General features: G+C 34.9%; 3 protein-coding genes and 1 long non-coding RNA gene across 15 annotated transcripts in view; 2 read left to right on the top strand and 2 right to left on the bottom strand.

Annotated features, from left to right (window-relative positions):
- The first annotated feature begins 97 nt into the window (after window positions 1-97).
- Window positions 98-3,366, top strand: LOC126872911 (nucleoporin p58/p45-like). Of its 6 annotated transcripts, XM_050633183.1 has the most exons (9): window positions 100-297; window positions 430-779; window positions 854-1,058; window positions 1,135-1,508; window positions 1,571-1,795; window positions 1,887-1,961; window positions 2,079-2,101; window positions 2,251-2,283; window positions 2,788-2,991. In XM_050633183.1, the coding sequence occupies exons 1-7, from the start codon at window positions 233-235 to the stop codon at window positions 2,093-2,095; spliced, it is 1,311 nt and encodes a 436-aa protein (XP_050489140.1). In that variant the 5' UTR covers window positions 100-232; the 3' UTR covers window positions 2,096-2,101; window positions 2,251-2,283; window positions 2,788-2,991. The 6 variants fall into 6 exon arrangements, 5 of the variants coding, with proteins under 5 accessions (XP_050489137.1, XP_050489140.1, XP_050489139.1 ...); XR_007692237.1 differs by having other exon boundaries at window positions 2,079-2,283; XM_050633182.1 differs by lacking the exon at window positions 2,251-2,283.
- Window positions 2,605-7,095, bottom strand: LOC126872908 (protein FAM114A2). 3 transcript variants are annotated; one of them, XM_050633164.1, is made up of 6 exons: window positions 6,958-7,095; window positions 5,113-6,407; window positions 4,174-4,769; window positions 3,781-4,092; window positions 3,342-3,704; window positions 2,605-2,946 (listed from the first exon to the last, which is right to left on the bottom strand). In XM_050633164.1, exons 2-5 carry the CDS (start codon window positions 6,149-6,151, stop codon window positions 3,630-3,632), a joined length of 2,022 nt encoding a protein of 673 aa, XP_050489121.1. In that variant the 5' UTR covers window positions 6,152-6,407; window positions 6,958-7,095; the 3' UTR covers window positions 2,605-2,946; window positions 3,342-3,629. The 3 variants fall into 3 exon arrangements, with proteins under 3 accessions (XP_050489121.1, XP_050489123.1, XP_050489122.1); XM_050633166.1 differs by having other exon boundaries at window positions 5,113-6,156; window positions 6,958-7,090; XM_050633165.1 differs by having other exon boundaries at window positions 5,113-6,334; window positions 6,958-7,089.
- A 156-nt stretch (window positions 7,096-7,251) lies between these two features.
- Window positions 7,252-19,555, top strand: part of LOC126872900 (protein kibra) — a 42,800-nt gene continuing 30,496 nt past the window's right edge. Inside the window, exons 1-2 of one of the 5 annotated variants that reach the window (XM_050633135.1) lie at window positions 7,252-8,500; window positions 8,857-9,085. In XM_050633135.1, the coding sequence (XP_050489092.1) occupies window positions 8,958-9,085 (128 nt within the window). In that variant the 5' untranslated portion in view covers window positions 7,252-8,500; window positions 8,857-8,957. Of the gene's footprint in view, window positions 8,501-8,856; window positions 9,086-11,605; window positions 11,825-19,555 lie in introns of those variants that run through there. The other 4 variants (XM_050633134.1, XM_050633136.1, XM_050633137.1 and 1 more) reach the window with 4 other exon arrangements.
- Window positions 13,442-19,555, bottom strand: part of LOC126872926 (uncharacterized) — a 171,686-nt gene continuing 165,572 nt past the window's right edge. The window contains exons 2-3 of the long non-coding RNA XR_007692252.1: window positions 13,986-16,839; window positions 13,442-13,656 (exon numbers count right to left, since the gene is read on the bottom strand). This is a non-coding gene — a long non-coding RNA (uncharacterized LOC126872926). The remainder of the gene's footprint in view (window positions 13,657-13,985; window positions 16,840-19,555) is intronic.

The raw sequence follows: 19,555 nt of genomic DNA on the forward strand, positions 1-19,555 counted from the left end.
TCTACAAAGATATACATAACATAGTACATACATTTCGAAAATGAATTACACATATTCAAGTTTAAAACGTGCATCTTTACGTTATAGATGGCGCTCTTCAATTATTCTCGCCAGTTAGTCAGTTGAAGACAGTCTAACGCGTTCAGTGCTAATTGTTAATATTTGAAATACAAGACATTGTGTGTCATTTAGTGGCGTTTATTTGTCTTATTATTTATTGCATGCCACAACTATGTCAACGTTTACTTTTGGAACACCTACAACTTCGAGCAACACAAGTTTTGGATTTGGACAAAAGTAAATACACAATTTTACATTTCGTATCCTTAACTTAAAATAAATTAATTAACCTCACATTATGAAATTGAAACATAGGGATTTATATTTAAAATTTACATACTGAAATATTGATAATTTGTTGTGTTCTAGACCTGCAACAGGTTTTAATGTAACTAGTACACCTTTTGGTTCAAGTACTTCAGCACCAACATTAACCTTTGGAAGTCCATCCACACCGGCAACAACAACTGGGCTTAATTTTGGATTTAATAGTACACCTGCAACTGCTGCACAGACACAATCAACTGGTTTACTTTTAGGATCAAATACAACTAGTACAACTACCGCGAGCAGTTTATTTCCAGCTCCAACTACGTCTGCGCCATTATTTGGTGGACTTTCTTTTGGCACACCAGCAACAACTTCTACGTTGACATTTGGTGCTCCATCTGCTACAGCTACAACTGGAAATGTTACCTTTGGTGCACCTACTACGACAAGTATGTGATAGTTGAAGATGTAATTTAATATTATTAATAATCAAAATATTATCTCTAATATTTTGTATTTACAGCATCACTTTTTGGTAGTGGTAATTTATTAGGATCAAAATTAGCTACTAGTGGTACTACAACTACCACAAGCACTACCAATAAAGGACTAGGGGGATTAGATATATCATCAAGTAATAAAGGATTTTCACAAACAAATACTAATCCAGCTGCTGCTAAAGAAAATATTTGGCCACCAGAATTATTACAGACAATAGAGAAATTCAAGTAATTATTATATAGTAGAACTATTATATTAGAACTATATAAAATTTATTAATTTAATATATGTTCTTAATTATAGAGAGTTTGTGAAAGAACAAAAGGTATTGTCTTCAGATATAGCAAGGGGCTCTGCAAGACCATTAAATCGATGTGCGGAAGATACAGCATCATTGATGGAACTTTTAACAACATTAGCTGGATCAGTTCAACGAGATCGTTCTGCTGCTGATAAGTTGAAACAAGACACAGCAAAAGCATTACAAAGTTCTGAAGTAGCTCAAAGAACGCATGATACCCCACCAGGATTACAATATGAAAATAATACACCATTATTATTTTTTATGGAATTGGCTGATAGCTTTGAACATGATTTACTGTTATTTAGATCTCAAATTGAAACAACAGAAAAACATATACAGACAATGATGACTCCAAAGACTTTAACTCCACAAGGTAAATTTATATTAGTATTGATGTTTCTCAAAATTTTAAAATATCTTTCAATTGGTTTTTAGAATTGACGATGGCTATGAGTAAACTTCACGAGTCTCTTGTTGCTGTTGCTGGTAAATTGCAAGGCGTACATTCGAAAGTACAACAACAAAAGGAACAGTATTTAAACTTTAGAAAATACGTTTTAAAAGATAATACAAACGTTTTTGAAGATATTAAACCAGATGGAAAAATATCTCGAAGTAGTATTGGAAAAATTACGAGTGGTCCTACACCATTTGGTCCAGGTAATTGATAATTTTTAGAACTTATTGTAATATGCAAGTATTTATTTTATTTCATATAACTATTAACGTGTTATATACTTTACTTTTATAGGAAATAAAAGTTTCCTTTCATCAACAGCACTAAATTCCAGCAGACTAGGAAGTTATGAAACACGAAATCCATTAGGTAAATGAAATTAATATATAAATTTATAATGTTAATATATTTTTTGCTGAAAACAAAGTCCCTAAAACAACGTATTTTCGTTGTTTCAACTATCCCATGAATATCTCCTACCTTCAGGTCTTGCGTGGATTTAGTATGAGGTAGATTTACTAACATTTAACGCCCTTTACTCAGTATTGTAGAATTTCACGCATATGAATAGAAAGACTGTTGCAACTAATTATTCTGTAAATATGATCGATTTAAAATTTTTTATTTCTGTGATTTGATTTTGATTTTGTCTTTCCAGGAAAAGAGTAAGGAATCTATTTTAGTTTATAAGGTACTATATTTTTCTTCAGTTTCTGTTTGTGTTGTGAAGTGTGGAAAGGGGTGCATAGCTTTTATACTTAACATTTACTAATTATATACGAGAATATTCATTTTTAATAATAGTGAAATAAATGATATTCTGTTTTCTTCTTCTTCTTCTTCTTCTTAATTTGCATTTTCAAATATCACATAGTAAAGGGAGGTTGAAATCTGCGCTTATTAAGGAATGGCTGTGTATTTTATATGTATTTTAATTGCTTCTGCTTCTTGGTGGTTTTGTAAGAATGTCCGCGTTAACTAGATTATATATTTAAAAGAATATACAACAATATATAGGGATACTGTTGAATATTAGTTTTATTAAAAGAAAGTATATAATTATGTCAATGTTGCTACTTTGTTACTTTTCAATGACATCTTAATTCATTGAAACACAGCTTTAGCTATTGTACACGTCAATTAATCTGTCTCTTAGAAATAGATGCAAAATAATTCAGTATATATGTTGTTACAGTTTGGGGAAATACAATACCAACACCATCTGCTACTAACATTACTCTAAGTTCGTCATTGAAACCACCAACAGCAAGTTTGACCTTTAATACTCCGCCAAATCTTACTACGCCTTTACCAACGAGTGAATCAAACTCGAGTTTTCAACTTCAGAAACCTCCTATTGGTAATAAAAGAGGAAAACATTAAATCGAGTTTATATTTATTCTCGTATTGTTAAGAATATTTTAACATATGATTATAAATATCCTACTTGATTTTAATATTAATATTTCGATTTAACGTTATTATTTTTTTAAAACAAGAATGTTTTATAAGAAAATAAATTGTTATTAAATTCTATAATTATAAGCATTTCATATATACAATAGTACAACTATATTTTAAGAAAATATTTACTTGAAGCATTTTTGTAATTCAAAGTATATTTTACTAATTTTATAGTTAAGTATAAATTTATATAAGAAATTAAAGCTGTCCGTGAAGCATTATGAAATGACATAAATTGTATATGTAAAATGCTTGTGAGCAGAACATTTGAAAAAAAATGAGTACCTAAATTAAATTGTTTTAAAAAGTTGCTAGAAATTTTTTACAGATATCTTTTATTTTTCTTTCTTTTTTAATATATTATAAATCCATACAATTTATATAGTACAAAAAGTGTTATTTTTTTTTATATTTTTCTCTTATTTTCTATCCTTCTTTCTTTATAACGTTCGAAACTTTCTTTTTATTCCGAAACATATTAGAAAAAGTTATTTGCACTAATTATCTGAAATGTATTAGTTTTTTTTTACAATATATGCAGAACGAGTATTAAAAAAATATTTCTACTCATCGTTATATAGCTCCAACTTCTATGATGGGAATCAACAATTTGAAGGCATGTTGAATGTAAGAACTTGCATTTGAAGCCTATTTAAAAAAAAAATGAAAATTTATTTCTTCACACATGTATACTATAATTTAATACATAATAGTATTCTCTTACCTCCATGAGAATCGTTGTTATATTAGTTTTGATAGTATGAGATTTATCTGAAGTTTCTGCAAGCTTATTTAAAACACTACAGTAAGTATTAGCTAATATTTCAATTTGATTAGACAGAATATTTGTTAACTGAACTAGTGAATCGGTTTCATTAACAGTGCTTCGATGTTCTTTGATTAAAAGTAATTCTGCAGTTTTATGAAACCTTTCTACAGAAAATGCTGTAAATTGTGCCAAAACTGAAATAGCATGTTCAAAAGTTTCTTGATCACTATGTGGTGAAGTAGTATAATTTTTAGAGTCTTGAAAAGCCTAAAATCAACATTTAACTTTGTATAATCCATTCAAGAGATAGTAGTAAACTCTCGTATTATTAGGGCAGAAATTATTTACCTCGTGTAACTTTTCATATGTAATGTTAATTCCAAGATCGCTGCAAGCTTCTTGTAATTTATATTTCAAGTCTTTCTCATCTGTTTCATCATTGTATTCATCATCATTATCTAATGCACATAATTCTTCAACTTCTTCCAACATTTTTTCAACAGAATTTAATTCATTTGTATCTAAGCTATTCAAATGCTGTTGTATTTTAATATTACTTTGTTTTGATAACATTTCTAATGCTTCTATATGAACAAGTCCTTGATAATCATCAAAGAGACTTTCAAAATGTACTTTTCTCATTTTCTGTCTTTCTTCCATTGTTCTTTCTGTGCTATCTGCTTTTTCTTTAGCTTCTCGTAGAATCTGAGATAAATTAGGCTTATCTGTTTCATTTATAAAGAAGGTCCTCTTTTTCTTTAAGCCTGGATCACCTTCTTGTAGAACTTCCATTGTCTTTTTACCAATGGCTTCTAACGTATCTAATCCACCACTCACAACTTTGCTTCCGGTTGATTCAACCAGTTTTGTTATTGATGATACACTTGATATAAGATTTCCAAACCCGAAAGAAGATTGTTCTTTGGTCTGTTCCTCTTTACCATCTGGAAATTAACTGGAAGTTAACTAAAATAAAAATATAACAGTTTTATAATTTAGCCGTAATTATACCATTAAATAGTAGTAGTGGTATAGTTTATTTTCATTCTCTTGACTATAAAAGAAACTTGGTTCACAATTACATATATTTTTTCTATTGTCTTTCATTCTCACTTATTCATCTACACACAGATCCATCCACTCGCACACACAATCTTATTTTACTCTTATTTTACATATTACATATCTATTGTCTATCATCTACCTATCTATTAACTATTACATATATCTATTATATCATTAAATATATCCATCCTATATCATTTATAAATATATAATAAAAGTTACCGTTGTCTGTTTGATTTTCTTGTTCTTCATTTGTAATAGATTTAGGTTCATCAGATAAAGCCATTGATTCTTCCAAAAGAGTAAGCCCTTGTGATACATGGCTAGTTATTGTAGAAACTCCAACACTAGCTGTATTAATTAAAGAACTTACGCCCCAATTACCCCAACCCCAACTTGTGGATGAGCTACTTGTTTCTTCAGCAACTAATGATAATCTTTTTAATACTGGTTGCAATTTCTCCTCAATCAATTCCTCTGGTAATTCAATCGGATCTTCAAGTCCTTCCCAACCTTCAGATTTAAATACTTCTTTGAATGTTTTATCAGATTTCAATTCTTCTGGCATATCAGATTCTGTTATCTCATCTTCCATAGAATATTTACTAAGCACATCTTCTCCTGTCATCAGTATATCCCTTTCATTAATATGTGTATCTATGTTATCTATATCAGTCAAAAGGTTACTACTTGGCATAACCTTTGTTCCTAATTTTTTTCCACCTAATTTCTTTCCTTTGTATTGAATCTTTTCTTTTTCATTCAACTGATCTATCAACTCAGAATGTAAGTCCATATTAACATCTTTTTCAGGGAATACTTCTACTTTATTTTTTCTTAACTCTGTGTTTTCATTATTACTTTCCACTTTCAAGTCTTTGTCACCAGTGTTGATCTGTGCACATTCTACTTTCTGTGAATCGATAGTTGAAATGTTTTCATCATTTTTTTCACAAGTTTCGTCAACATTGATAATTGGTTGCTCGTGCTTCTTATAATTATGTGTATCTTTAGTACTGATATCTTTATCAGCTCTTGTTTCATTAGTTGACGTATCCATTGTCGGCCAATATTTTTCTTTACTTTTACCGAAATTTACATTTGTATACGGTTGTCGAGGCACATATTCCGTATCGTCATCAGATTCCGAATCTATCGTGTTTGGTAAATTCCACTGTTGCATTTGAGAACTTTTTGTTGGTATATCATGGTTCATCTCCTCGTCAGCGCTTTCAAAGTCATCGCTCTCAGATGTTGCCATATTAACTTTGTACAAAACACTAAATTACTTCTTATTTATTAGAAACAATTTACGAATTATGTTCGAATGTCGATACGATCGGTTTACGTTACAATTGCACATTCAGTTTCTCGTAACGTGTAGGAAATTTGGGTTAAAAATGTCGCCACGTTCAGGAAACCTCCATACGTTCACATATCCGCACTATCCACCACGTATATACATACATAATTATACACATGTCACGTGTCTTGCCGAGGCAGTAAGAATTCACACACTTCATCAAATTTATAGTAAATGTATAGATTAAAAAAGTCGTGCATGCGAGAATTATTCTAAATTGTAAACCACTGGATTTCAATGCGACATGGATATAATTTCTTTTACTAAAGTGACATGAGCTTTACGTAGAAATTTTGCAAATCAAATGTATATTTTTAAATAGAATCAAATATTTATTTTCAGATTAAAAAGAATGAAGGAGATTATGCTAAAAACATATATTTTCACATTGTGGACAAAAATGTATTTATTATCAAAATAATAAAGAAAAAAACAAATGTTAATACTTATACAGAACAGTAAAAATGTGACATGAGAAATATTTGGATTGAGGCTAATAAGTTAATTTCAAGCAAAATGATAGGAGTGAATAACGATAAATGACGCAAGTAGAAGACTAAATTACTCGATCGAATATCGATAACATTTGGAAGCCACGCATCAAGCGAAATAACAGCGCGGAGAAAAAAAAAGAAAGAAGAAGCAATACATGCGAATACCACAGTGGCTTATGAGACATTCTCGAAGGGGCAGCAACGGATTACCATCAGTTTATTCATTCGTCCCGGATGTTCAACGGTCTTGAGTGCACCTGCGTTTCCATGAGAGTCGTACGGTGGTGCCGCCGATGCAACATAACGGAAAATATGCGAAACTGTGGAAAGGGCATCGCGTTCGTCTGTTCCCGTCGTCGTTCGTGTACAGCGGTCAGAGACACGAGAGCTTTCGGCCTAGTAGTGGGAGACGATTCGAGAGAAAGAGAGAGAAAGAAGGAGAATACCAAAGGCTGGGAGGGGATTACGTTCGGTTCTCATCGGCGTACGCGTTGAGGCGAAGAGGAAGAGAGAGTGAGTGAGAAGCATTGCCAAGCGCACACGGTATGAACGTCCAGTGGCATGTTTCAAACACTCAACATGCTTGTAGTTGGCGCGAGGTTGTAGTATCGTACGAAACGAAAGAGTAGTTTGCGCGTATTCTTGCCACTTGAAACAACGGACTTGACAGAGTGTAGAATCTTCGCCGAGGCCATGTTCAATTCGATCCATGAACGGAGCAAAAGTGTCTTGCGGTAACCGTAACAGTGTTCCTGGCAGTTTCGTTCCGTGTAAGTAAAAAGACGGAATGAAATAAAACGCGTGGGGGAGAAACGCGAGGCGAATTCTGACATTCCTCGAAGGGAACGTCGCGTTGATTCCGCGCTGTCTTTCGCGGACGACGAGCACGAAGTTTAGTGAGAGAAAGAAAAGGGAGCACACGGTGAAATGTACTCGATAGTACCGGCATTAGCGTGCACTTCTTAAAGCGGGTCGCAGACGCAGATGCTGCCCCGTCTCTGCTCCGAGAAACTCGTCGTCGTTCCTGCTGCTCCAAAATGAGAACGACGTGGTTGTTACGCGTTTGAACAATTCGCCAATTTTCTTCGGAAATTTCATCAATGAAACGTGCATCTGAACGACGTTAGCCGGAGAAGTGTTCTCTGTTCGATTACCGGCCCGATTTCCCGAATATTTTTTTAAGTGTTCCTGCTTTTCCCGATGGTGTAAAACAAATGATAAAATCGTGTAAGAACAGTAAGTAGGAATTAAAGGATGGTGTAAAAAGAACATCGCACGTGATACGTGGTAAAACCAAGGGCCTGATAAACAAAAGGATAAGAGTGCAAATAAAAGTGAACGACAGAGTGAGACGGCAAAGGAAGGGTGAAAGTGGTTTTTCATATTTTTTCTCTGCCAAATTCGGTTTACGGTTGGTGATGTGAAGAAAGCAAATCTAAAGGCTGTGTGCTATCTGGTATATTTCATTCGTCGATATATTGCAAAGTGACGAGTGCGGGATTAAAAGAAATATAAGTGTTACGATAATGTAACGGGCATTTATACTGGCGATCTTGTACAAATGTAGGACCACAGTACCGTCTCAAGGCAAGATACCAACAGTGGACTTTTCTTCGACGGCCAGCTATGTTAACGGTGGAATTCCGCTCGAGAGGAATCTGAAGGCGGGGACTCTGACGTCACTCCGCTCATGATAATGAGGTATTCATGATGGCGGAGTAGCGCGCGAGGGAGAAAGAGAGAGCGAGAACGTGTGTGTACATTATATATACTACATGAAATCTACATATATGTATACATATGCACGTGATGTTTCTATCTTTCTCTCTCACACTCTTTTCCTTCCCTATTTCTTTTTCCCTCGCTTCTTTTTTTTTCTCTTTCCTTTCGACAGAGTATGTATACGTGCGCGTATATAGAGATGTATGTATGTGTGTATGTATACACGCGCACGTGTGTGCATTCAGTGGCATGCAACACATCCTTTCTATCTCCATTCCACTGTATATCGGTGTGTATTACTATTGCGTGCCTTCTCTTTACCAACTCGAATGTTCCCTCTTTGTCTCTCTTACATCGACTGTCTTTCTTTCTCTTTCATCAATACAGCGTGTATGTGGCACGGGGAGTGTGTGCTCGCGCGCACAGATATGTGCCTGTCGACTGGTCGGTGATAGAGAGTTTTGGATGGATTTAGAGCGCAGTGAAATATGCCAAGGAGACGGAATGGGGAGATACCGCTTCCGGAAGGGTGGGACGTCGCGCAAGACTTTGATGGAAAAGTGTATTTCATCGATCACAACACAAGAAAAACAACGTGGATCGATCCTAGAGACAGGTACGCCATTTTCTATGTATATGTTTGTATGCACGCGTACACGTGCTAAAACAGCGAGTATATATGAAATTGCGTGCGATCTCTATGCGCGAACCTTATTTCATTTAAAGATCGCATTCGATTTTTTCCTCTTTCTTTCCGTGAATTTATGGACACGGATGAACGAGACGTTTTGTACTTATTTGTGATAATAAACGTGTGTGTGTATAGTGAGCAGATTCGTCATAGACACATACACACAAGCGGGAACGCGAAATATTTCTGACGTTACATTGCCCTCGTGTGAGCGCCCCTTAAGTTTCCCGAGCGTGTGTATCTACTACGTGTATGCGTATATTCATACACCGAGGACTCGCCGCGCCCGCATTCCAGTCGCCAGGGCCGCCGCGCTGTCGATGAAAAACTCGAGAAATCTGGTGACCACGGTCGCACGCGAAAATAAAACTACTATTCATTTGAACTTTCTGATAGAAAAGTCACAATTTCACTGCGTTTTAACCAGTCGCAATTGTTGCCTGTAGAAACGTCGAGTTTTTTATCTCAAATCCGATACATATTAACCATTTTGTTTTCTCTTATTTTATTATTACTTAAATGTTATACACTAATATTTATATATATATATATATTTATTCATTTTCTATAGTGAAGATAAAATCAATAAGTTTAGGTATTCATCAATTATTACGCTTTTAATATGTTTCAACTACATATGAATATGTGCCGTTCATAATCTATAAATTAAACACTGAAGAATTTACAAATACGCATAAATTACAAATGCTAATTTTTTAGATTAGAATAAGTTAATGATCAAATATTAACAATCACTTGATACAACACTGTATGTGAATAGTAATAATAATAATCTACATAGTTAGATTAATTTTCAAGTGAAGTAATTTTTCAAAAGCAGAAATTATTACCCATTCGACTCAGAAATGTCCAGTATCTGCATTCTTAATGCGTGAAATCGTACAGAATATTTTTTCTGATTCGCCAAAAGATCAAACGAAGCAAGTGCTAGTCTCGCGATGGATCCAGTGAATGGCGCTCGTTATCGAGCAAAAGACTAAAATCTCGTTATAAAACTGGCTTACATGGACACCGTGTTCCACGTGTCCACGTTGCCTAGATTAATGTGTATACGCGTACCCGTGGAACGTGGTGTAAGTGAACCATCTTACGGGGCTAACCGGTATATAACGTACATGCAACTGACCGGTACCTAAAAATAGACCTTGGTACAAGGGTATTACTCTTCCGATTTTGATGTCGCCATTAAGACATCGATCTCGTTACATGCAGTCCTTTCGTTCGATTTTCCTTTCTTGTTTCGAGAAAAGAAACACTAATTCGCAATATATTACTCATATCATTGTATCATATATTCTGTATATATATGTAGTAGTTCACGAAAGTATTTGAACATTTTCTATAAAACACTCTTATCTAAAATGTTTTGAAATTTCATTAGCACTGTAATTAAACACTACTGTCACGATTATATTAATAAAATTTGAAATCAATCTGAAAATATACTTACTAAGAAGCTACAAGAAATCTATTGTAAGTACAGATTTTACAGATAGGATAAAAATATTTAAGCAATCGGTTATCCATTATATTAATAAGTCTCAATATTTAGCAAGATCATCATAATACGTATGATACGTTTAAAATGGTTACTTATATTATACACTAATTTTTCAGTAAGTATATGTTTGGATAAATATCCTATAACTTCTAGTTTACATTTTCAGATTTGTTTCAAATTTTATCAATATAGTTATGATAGTCTGGTTTCACTACAGTGTTAATGTTTTAATTAAAATGTTTCATACAATACGCGTATTATACTTATAAAAAGAAGTTCTACAAGTATCCAATTTTTGTTCATTTAACAAATCCAAAAGATATTGAACAATCATAAAAATTTCTGCAATGTTAATAACTATGCGTGTATACAAAATAAAAATTGAAATATTTCAATGATATTTTGTGATATCACTGACGTATGTATAATTGATACTTGTTTTTCACTCGAGTTATCGTCCAGCAATTCGAACGTAGATTACAGTCGACCCGTGTTTGCTGCTGTTTTTGTTTGCACATTTGGCACGCGAACAACAGAGCAGAGCCCGGTGTACGGTTATTCCGTGTGCCGGCGACTTTCGCGTTCCTCGAAATCTCGAAATTTCGTTCCCCGAATCCACTAAGCTCCTCTCGCCGCCTCTCGTCATCTGTTTCTTTTTTGGAAACTCAAATCGAATTCGTACGCGTTTCGTTTCGCCCGGTTTTCCCACTGTGCGTTCCTTACGCACTGCAACGCGTGGCATCTGCTCGACATCTGTGTTTAGGAAAATTCTTTCGCTCTCACGAGCGCGCGCATGCGCGCCAATGTGCCTCCACCATTTTTTTTCTTTCTTGCATTCTTTCGGTCCGAGTTCTTATAACATCGTTTCGTAAATTTACGATCGATACGCAACTGTTTATAGATTCATGGTTGGTTTCTTTTCGAATTCATTTTTCAAATTCGATTTCTGGATGTACGATTTTTGTTATTCGGTTCATTTGAAACATGTTGGACGTGAATTATTTCCTCGTACGTAGGCTGCAAGAATGCCCGTGAAAAGGAAAGAGAGAACGGTTGTTTCTCGGCTGCATTATGCAATTGTGACTTAAGAAAATATCGATATGCTGTCAACTTTCAAAGATAGTCATTCGTGTTGCTTCTAGGTACGTCTTGGTTTTCCTAAGTAATTGATCAATAAGCATGTAGTAGTTTGTCGATATTTAATCGTTTATATTCAACTATTATTCGTTGGATATTAATACACATGTAGTTTGTAAACTATCATCAAATATGAGGTTAGGATATTATGAAGAAAATTGTTTTATTTTCTGTAGACTTGAAATTATTTTTATAATTTAGCTAATGAATCTATTTTAATCTGATTGTTTGATTATTTATTTTATTAATGTATATTTTTCATTCATAAACTTGCTTACGTAATCACGACAGTTATCCATTTGCTCGAAGTCAAGATAGAAATCGTACGATTTCCATCTGGTATTTCTTCATTTGTAAATCAATCAGTATTGTAACTAAATATGATGCTATTGACTATATAATTATTGTTTTAGTAAGGAAAAATGAACAACTGACTTTCAATTATGAAATTAATATTGAACAAGCGATTAAGGAAAGAAAATATTGTTTTCGGGTGCTAACATTTGTTTCGTGATTATTTAAAAATTAATTATCTGAGAATGAAGTCATCATCTTTAATAATGAATTTTTAATACGAATAGTGAAAAAATCGTATAGTGCTGTTTAAGAAAGTGAAAGTGACCTCGATCTTTTATTAAAAAAAAAAAAATGTCTTTTAGCAATTTTTTTATCTTATTATTTGTTGTCGATTTAATTCCGACCACTTTTAATTCAACGAAATTTTTTGTTAGTATTAATGGTAATAAAAATTGTTTTAGATGTATTTCGCGATTAAATTTACCTTTCTTTTTTTTTCGTATAAATAAAGCTTTAAGAAGCTATATCATATTTACACTCGCAAAGAGTAAAATCGATCTAAGTGGAATTAATTTGTGTTTATTATAATACTTTTCACTTCTGTGATTATACATAGAGGTTCTTAGTTAAGAAATGCCTCGATTAACGAATTAATAAGCTTGTAGTGCCGCAAATGAATTATTCGTGGTTTTAATCAGGATGGGATTGAATTCGGCCGAAATATTTGCAATGTAATTTGCGAATTTTTTGGCGCGAAGGAATAACGTTAAAGGGATATACGGGCAGCGTGATATTGCGTATACATGTGCGTGACCAAAGCCATGGCACGAATTACGAGGCAGGAGTGTTCCCAAACTTGGAAATTCGAGACATTCCTAGGCCGTGACACATCCACGTACAGAGAACGAAGGCAAACGGAGATTCCTGTAAGCTGAGTACCATTATTTTCTTCTTGGAATTTTTACGCTCGAACACGTTTCAAAACGACTCGGCAACCCGACCGTCTCTCCATCAACGCAAACAGTCATTATGTCGTTAGAAATATTTTCAGCTATCATTCGCAATCACGATTTATACGCTTAACCGGCCTGTACGTGACCGATCGTGGAATATCCTCGTTGCCCATTGCAATTAAATACCTTGAATTCGAGCCTGCATATTTCCATGACCGTATGATTAACTGTGCTGGTATTCCCTATTGTAGTAAGTTTTCAACGTCGTTGGAATCTGAGATATGTGAAAAATTCCTTAGATTATTACGTAGACATTTTGAGGTTAGGTTAGGAAAGTAAAATTTTAGTTAGAAGAAGAAAACTAGTGTACAATACGCGCACAGGTTTTAATATTTATGACAAGCGTACAACATTCATCGTTCATTGTAATTGTCGTCACAATTCTTCGAATACTTTCGATAATCTCGTTATTCGTTACAATTAAATACTTTGAATTCGTTTCCTCGTATTTTTATCAATCATGCGATTAATCGTGTCAGTATTATTTGGCATTCTCCATTGTAGTGGCCTTCCAACGTTGCTTAACTCTGAAAAAGATATGTGAAAGATTTATTGGACTTTTGGAGGTTAGGTTACATTAGGGAAGCAAAACCAGAGTGTAAAATACGCACACAAATTTCAATATTTATGAAAATACGCATTAATCCGTTAACTAGACCATTTCTTAGTCAGAAACTCTTCAAACCATGGACTTAAGAATCAACTACATTTATTTCTAATTAATTTTAATTATATCGTGTTCAGTTTCTACACGTGTAAATACGGCATGCAACAACTCGTAAATATTTACTAACAATATTAGTTCAGTCCTGCGAGAAAGTTCAAGTCATTGAAAATTGAATTTTTAAATACGTACATGAATTTAAAAATATATAAAATATTCCAAGCACGTTATATACTTATTTAGTACGATATCTAGCAGGCAAAGAAATTGTCTACCTAAATCCTACTTTTTTATTTATCTTTATAGAAATATGACACTCATAAATATGTGATGTCCACTTATGAATCGATCGAACGAACTTCACGCCGTGAACAGGCAAAAATGCGAAAACGCGAGCGATATCGGCGACGTGCACGCGTTCCATAATGCACAGCTAGTGCCCTTGGGTCAAAGCTTGGTAGTCGAAGAGGAACACCTACACGATTTGTATGCCCACGCATAGATGCTTGTTTGCTCGCGGTTGACGTTACATTCAGGGCCGTGTGTCTCACCTAGTCGCGAAATAAATAGTCACACCTGCTTTCAAGCGTAGCAACCCTTAACGCGTTAATTGCTACGGCGACCATGGGTGACCCACGTTGCCAAATTTCTTACAACGAATAGAATAAAACGAATTTAACAGACCATCGAATTTTGAAGGTACATGATTTAAATGACATCGCCGGAAAAAGGTTCTCGAGTACGATATAATATATTGCGAGAATTAATTGTTATCAAACTGAAAGTAAAATATTAATAAGATTGGCGTGGCGGTCGACCTTGTTAAGGATATTGAGTTACATTAAGACATCCAGTTCGATGTTTCGGCAATTTTCTTTCTCATCTACGACAATTTTATTTATTTTCTAATACCGTGGTAAGATAATTGCTCTTATCCGTTATCATCTTACATTTCACCGTTAGAGGCCATTAACGAGATATTTCTCATCTTTCATTTATCAATAAAGAATAGTTATTATAATCGGTAAGAACGGTGGTAACGTCTCTTCTATTATATTGAATTATCTACTTTTTTTATCGGATTTAATAGCGTTCAAAATAAATGAAAATTTATTGGTTAGTTAAGTCTAAAGAATAGAGGAAGATATGCGTGATAATTTAAAAATATACTCGTTTATTTCATTTTACATTCACAACCATATTTTATATTTTATTTTATAATCACGAGGAAATAGAATTTCTTTAGAATTCACGAATGTCGATCATTCTTATATTAAACGTTAACGATCGACATTTCACCTGTCTGTATTTTATTCGATTTACGTAATTAACGCAATCGATTTACATAATCTCGAACATTTTTATAAAACGATGAATAAGAAGACGATAAAATTTAGAAAGGTACAATGTAGCTGCATACACAACTGGTCGTAGGAACGTTGGAAAAGCTGCGTTCCTAATTTACGCAATCGATTTCATTGAAATTCATCGCGCGAGATAGTTGGCTAAAACGCACGAATTATTCGACACTACCGATATCAAACGAAACTTTCTAGTACCATTAGATCTCTAATAATCTGCTGACAGCGAGCGTATCGAGTGTCAGACAGAAGGCATAGGAATGCAGGAATTTGCAAGTTAGGTGTGGCTACGCGCGTTAAAGAGTTACACGCTGAAGAATCGAATCCAGAAGTAACATTAACTTTAGAATGAATAATTCCATGCAAATCATCCTCCGAGTACTCTTCCTAGATTTTTACTTTTAACGCTTGGTAGTTTCCCTTTCCATCCTAACATCGTACGGTAATCGTATATGTCTCTGCGATTACTATTCTATAACAATGTTCTAGTATTTAATATTATTAATTAATCGTTACTAATTAACGTTAATCGTTCGCAATATTTTAGTATAATATAAATATGTCTAAAATATCCTCTATACTGTTTAGAGTACGTAAACTCTTGGCAATTTTACATAACCGTAATTAAATAAATATGTATTATGATTCTACCATTAAAAAAAAAAAAAAAAAAAACAGGGTAAGAGAAAAAAGATAGACGACACAAATTGGTATAAATTAAAGTGAAATCAATGGTATATACGTATCTGTCGTGAACGTATATTCCATCGGAGCGTATAAAAACGTAATACCGTAGAGCGACATAAACTATTCTTGAAATGCATTTCGTAGCTACGATATAACGTAACGCCGTAGTCGGATTCCAACGAGAGAAACGATTAGAATTTCGAATCTTCCGTTGGTGTTTAACGCGATACGATTTTTACACGGTTGTTAAAATAGGGTTTATGGCGTTGGTGAAAAGCGCGAGCAGGGACGCGTGGGTGTGCTTCCGCGCTCGCCCATCGACACACCAAACGAGATTACTTTATAGCTATAATCTGTCGTGTTCCGGGCCCATTGTTCCTCGGTGTACGATGCAGGTATGCGCCGGTAGATTATACAATCTCATTCACGTGTACGCCAATGTATTTTTAAACGTTAACATTACGTTTCACGGGTGTTGTTACTGTTGCGATCAACCAGAACCGAGGAAAAAGAAAAACGGTCTTTGTCGTGACGGCTTTCGTTTCTTCGGACCAGACCACGAAACCAGATACGAGATACTAGGCGTAATGACGAGAGAAGGTTCCCAGAATAATTCTATTTTAGTCAAAGTTCGCAAATATTAGAATGTCTATTAATCTGCTATTCTATAAAACGATGATAATTAGCTCAAATTATATTAGTGCAAGATTAGATTCCATAAGGGTGAGAAAAATGCGTAGAAATTATACGCGACAGTCGCAAGAGGATTAGTCGACAATTAACGCCATGAAAAAGTTAGATAAGAAACTTGGAGTTGTTTATCCACGTAATAAGAGTAACGAGAAACCCAATCTGTAGTACGAATGCTAAAATTGCATTCAAATCCGCAGAAAAATATTTACGGTCTAGTTTTAACAGTGAATAGATTTGTTAGAGTTTAAAAAAAAAAAAAAAAAAAAAAAAAAAAAAAAAAAAAAAAAAAAAAAAAAGAAAAACGTCTTACCTCGTATCGACAATGCTTCGAAACAAAGCGATCTTCTTTCTTTAGACCTATTTTCGTTTCATACGATTTTAAAGAATCGAAGAATCGAATTACACAATCCGTAGCGATACCACGCGTTCGCCACTCTGTCCCATGTGTTTGTTTCTAACACATCTAGCATAACCGAGACAAACGCGACGGTAATAGGTTGCTGCGTGCTTCCTGTCGTTGCTGTGCCGTTCTGTTGTTAGTTTCCGTCGGTAAACATCGCTTCTCAGCTTCCTTCATGGAAGAAGACTGGCGGTAGAAGCGAAGTCGACCGAACGTATCGTAAAAGCAGCCTTTGAAAGTCTTAACGAGCGGTGTGTGCTGATAGCGTGGCGTTAGTAACGCATTGTTCCGATATAACAATACCATATTGTCGCAGCTAATGAATTCATTTTTTCTATCCTCTGTACCGGTGAAAGAAAGAAAGACAACATACTATCGCGTTTGGAAAAAATTCCATTGACTTTCAGCAATCTGTTGAACGTGTCTGTTCGTTTTATTGTAATATTATGTATCGTTAGGATTAAGTTATCAATGCTGTTGCTAGATATTTATGCAAATCGATAGTCGTGGAAGTTAAGCGGAGCTTTTTTCCATTCGTTGAACATAGTTCTATAGAATTTCCAGTATTACACGCATTTTTACGTTTTCTTTCATATTCCACTATACGAGAGTCGTAAGCGCGAGTATACGCCGTACAAAAATCGATTTTCAATTTATGCAACGTACTCGCAACGATCTCTGAATAAGCTTCGAGGTGTACGTGTGCTCGCTATTGACTCTCGCTCGACTATATTTCAAATATCGATCGGAATAGCAGAATAACAAATGGTAAGGAACTCGTTGGACAACCTATTGTACAAACTCGCGAGCAGAAACTCGCGCTATGTCAAATCGATTTAACCATGGTATAGCGCGATTCTATCGATATGGAACGTGCGTTTATGCAATTTTTATTACTCGATTTGTCTGTCCCATAGTCTCGCTTCCTCCACCTCCTCCGGTCGCTGTTCCTGCCTCGTCGCCTCCAATGTCGCCCTCCCCTCCTCTCCCCCTGCCTCTTCAGCTGCCCCCTTCTCTCTTGTCCACGTTATTCCTCCGTCATGATGTACGTTCTTGACCCTCCTTCTCCTGCTTCCTCCTTCGTATTATAGGACAGCGCCGCGGTAAGGCCAAGGGCACATTAAAAACGTGAATCACGCGGCGGAAAAGGAATTAAGGAATTGTCGCTGAAATTCCATAACGTCCGCCAACATTTTCGAACATTTACTATGCCCGATCGTGCCTCGCACAGGATGTCGTTACTCGTTCAGCGTGCTACAAGTTTTCAAGTGCTGCTTCCTCCGGCCAGTTGTTAAGAAGCTTTTTGCATTGGATCTTTTTTATTTTTATTAACGCTTTCGTTACGCTGACGCATATGCCGTCGCATCGATCGTTCCAAGAATCCTATCGATGTAATTTTTGCGCTTTTAGCCTTATAGTTTAGTATCGTAGATAAGATATCGCGCCGTGGCGATAGTGATCCGCTATTATTATTTACCCACTCGTGAAGCAATTAATTCGCCTAAATAACGAGCGATCACAACAGGTGCAACTTGCGATAAAAAAAGAATTTCTCGCTCCTTGTTTTTCTGCTTTCTTCGTTGTACTGTTTACTCCGTGGTATTGGCATTCTTCTTCTATGCCGATTGCCGATTCCATTTCACTTTCGTCACGATAAAGTCGAGTTGGTCGCTGGCCTGCAGAGGTCAGGTTATTTTGTATGCAAGATATGATCTCTTTGTTGCGCGCACGCGTATATAAGAAATGAAATTATTATCGAATTAGGTCGAATTAGCTCTTTCGCTTGTACAGTCATTACCGTTGTTGTTAGATACGTGTATCGTTATTTTTCTATCGATAAAATTCTTCCATCTCCAGCTGACCGATCATTTATTTCTTTCAGCGCATGTATTTTTCAAGATAATCTCTTAAAACTTTTTTTTTTTTAGTTGAAACATCGCTAATGTAATCGCTAGTCGAGTATCTCTCGAGCGTTTCGCTGTTTAAACGCTTTTCTCTGTGTTGAACTTTGCTCGCGCGACAAAAATTACAGAAACGAAAAAATTAGATTTGAAAAACGAAATGGACAATTTTTATTACAGAGAACGTAATGTCCCTGGTATTTAGAATCGAAAAGTCGATTTATACGATTGCTCCGTGTTAAGTAAACTTCTTGAACCAAGGTTGATTTTCGTTTTTGGCGAATTCCTCTCGGAACCTTCGAAATCTTTTCGGATTACGTCATAGCCTTGTCGTCGGTGTTTCTTGATCTCGTTGCCATTAAAATACGAAAACAATTACAACCGTTTAATCGAACGATACAAGGATTCTACAAGGACTATCGTTTGTCCAAGTTGCATAAAAATAAATGTACATCTTCCAAAAATAACAATACACATATTCTTGCAAATGATTATTAGATTAGATTATTCTTGCTGTTGCATTTGGATGGCACTTTAAATAACGATTCTGCTACATTTTGGCAACTGTTTCTAGGTATATCAGGGAGTACAATAAAGTTTAAAGGCAAAATCGCTTTGACAAATTTCTGACGTCAATTAACCGCTACTGACGCAAACTGATTGCAGGAATTATTTTTGGGCCGTAACATCGTGAAATGAACGCAACGACTAGAATATTCC

Source organism: Bombus huntii, chromosome 14 (genome assembly GCF_024542735.1).
Source record: "Bombus huntii isolate Logan2020A chromosome 14, iyBomHunt1.1, whole genome shotgun sequence".
Taxonomy (NCBI): domain Eukaryota; kingdom Metazoa; phylum Arthropoda; class Insecta; order Hymenoptera; family Apidae; genus Bombus; species Bombus huntii.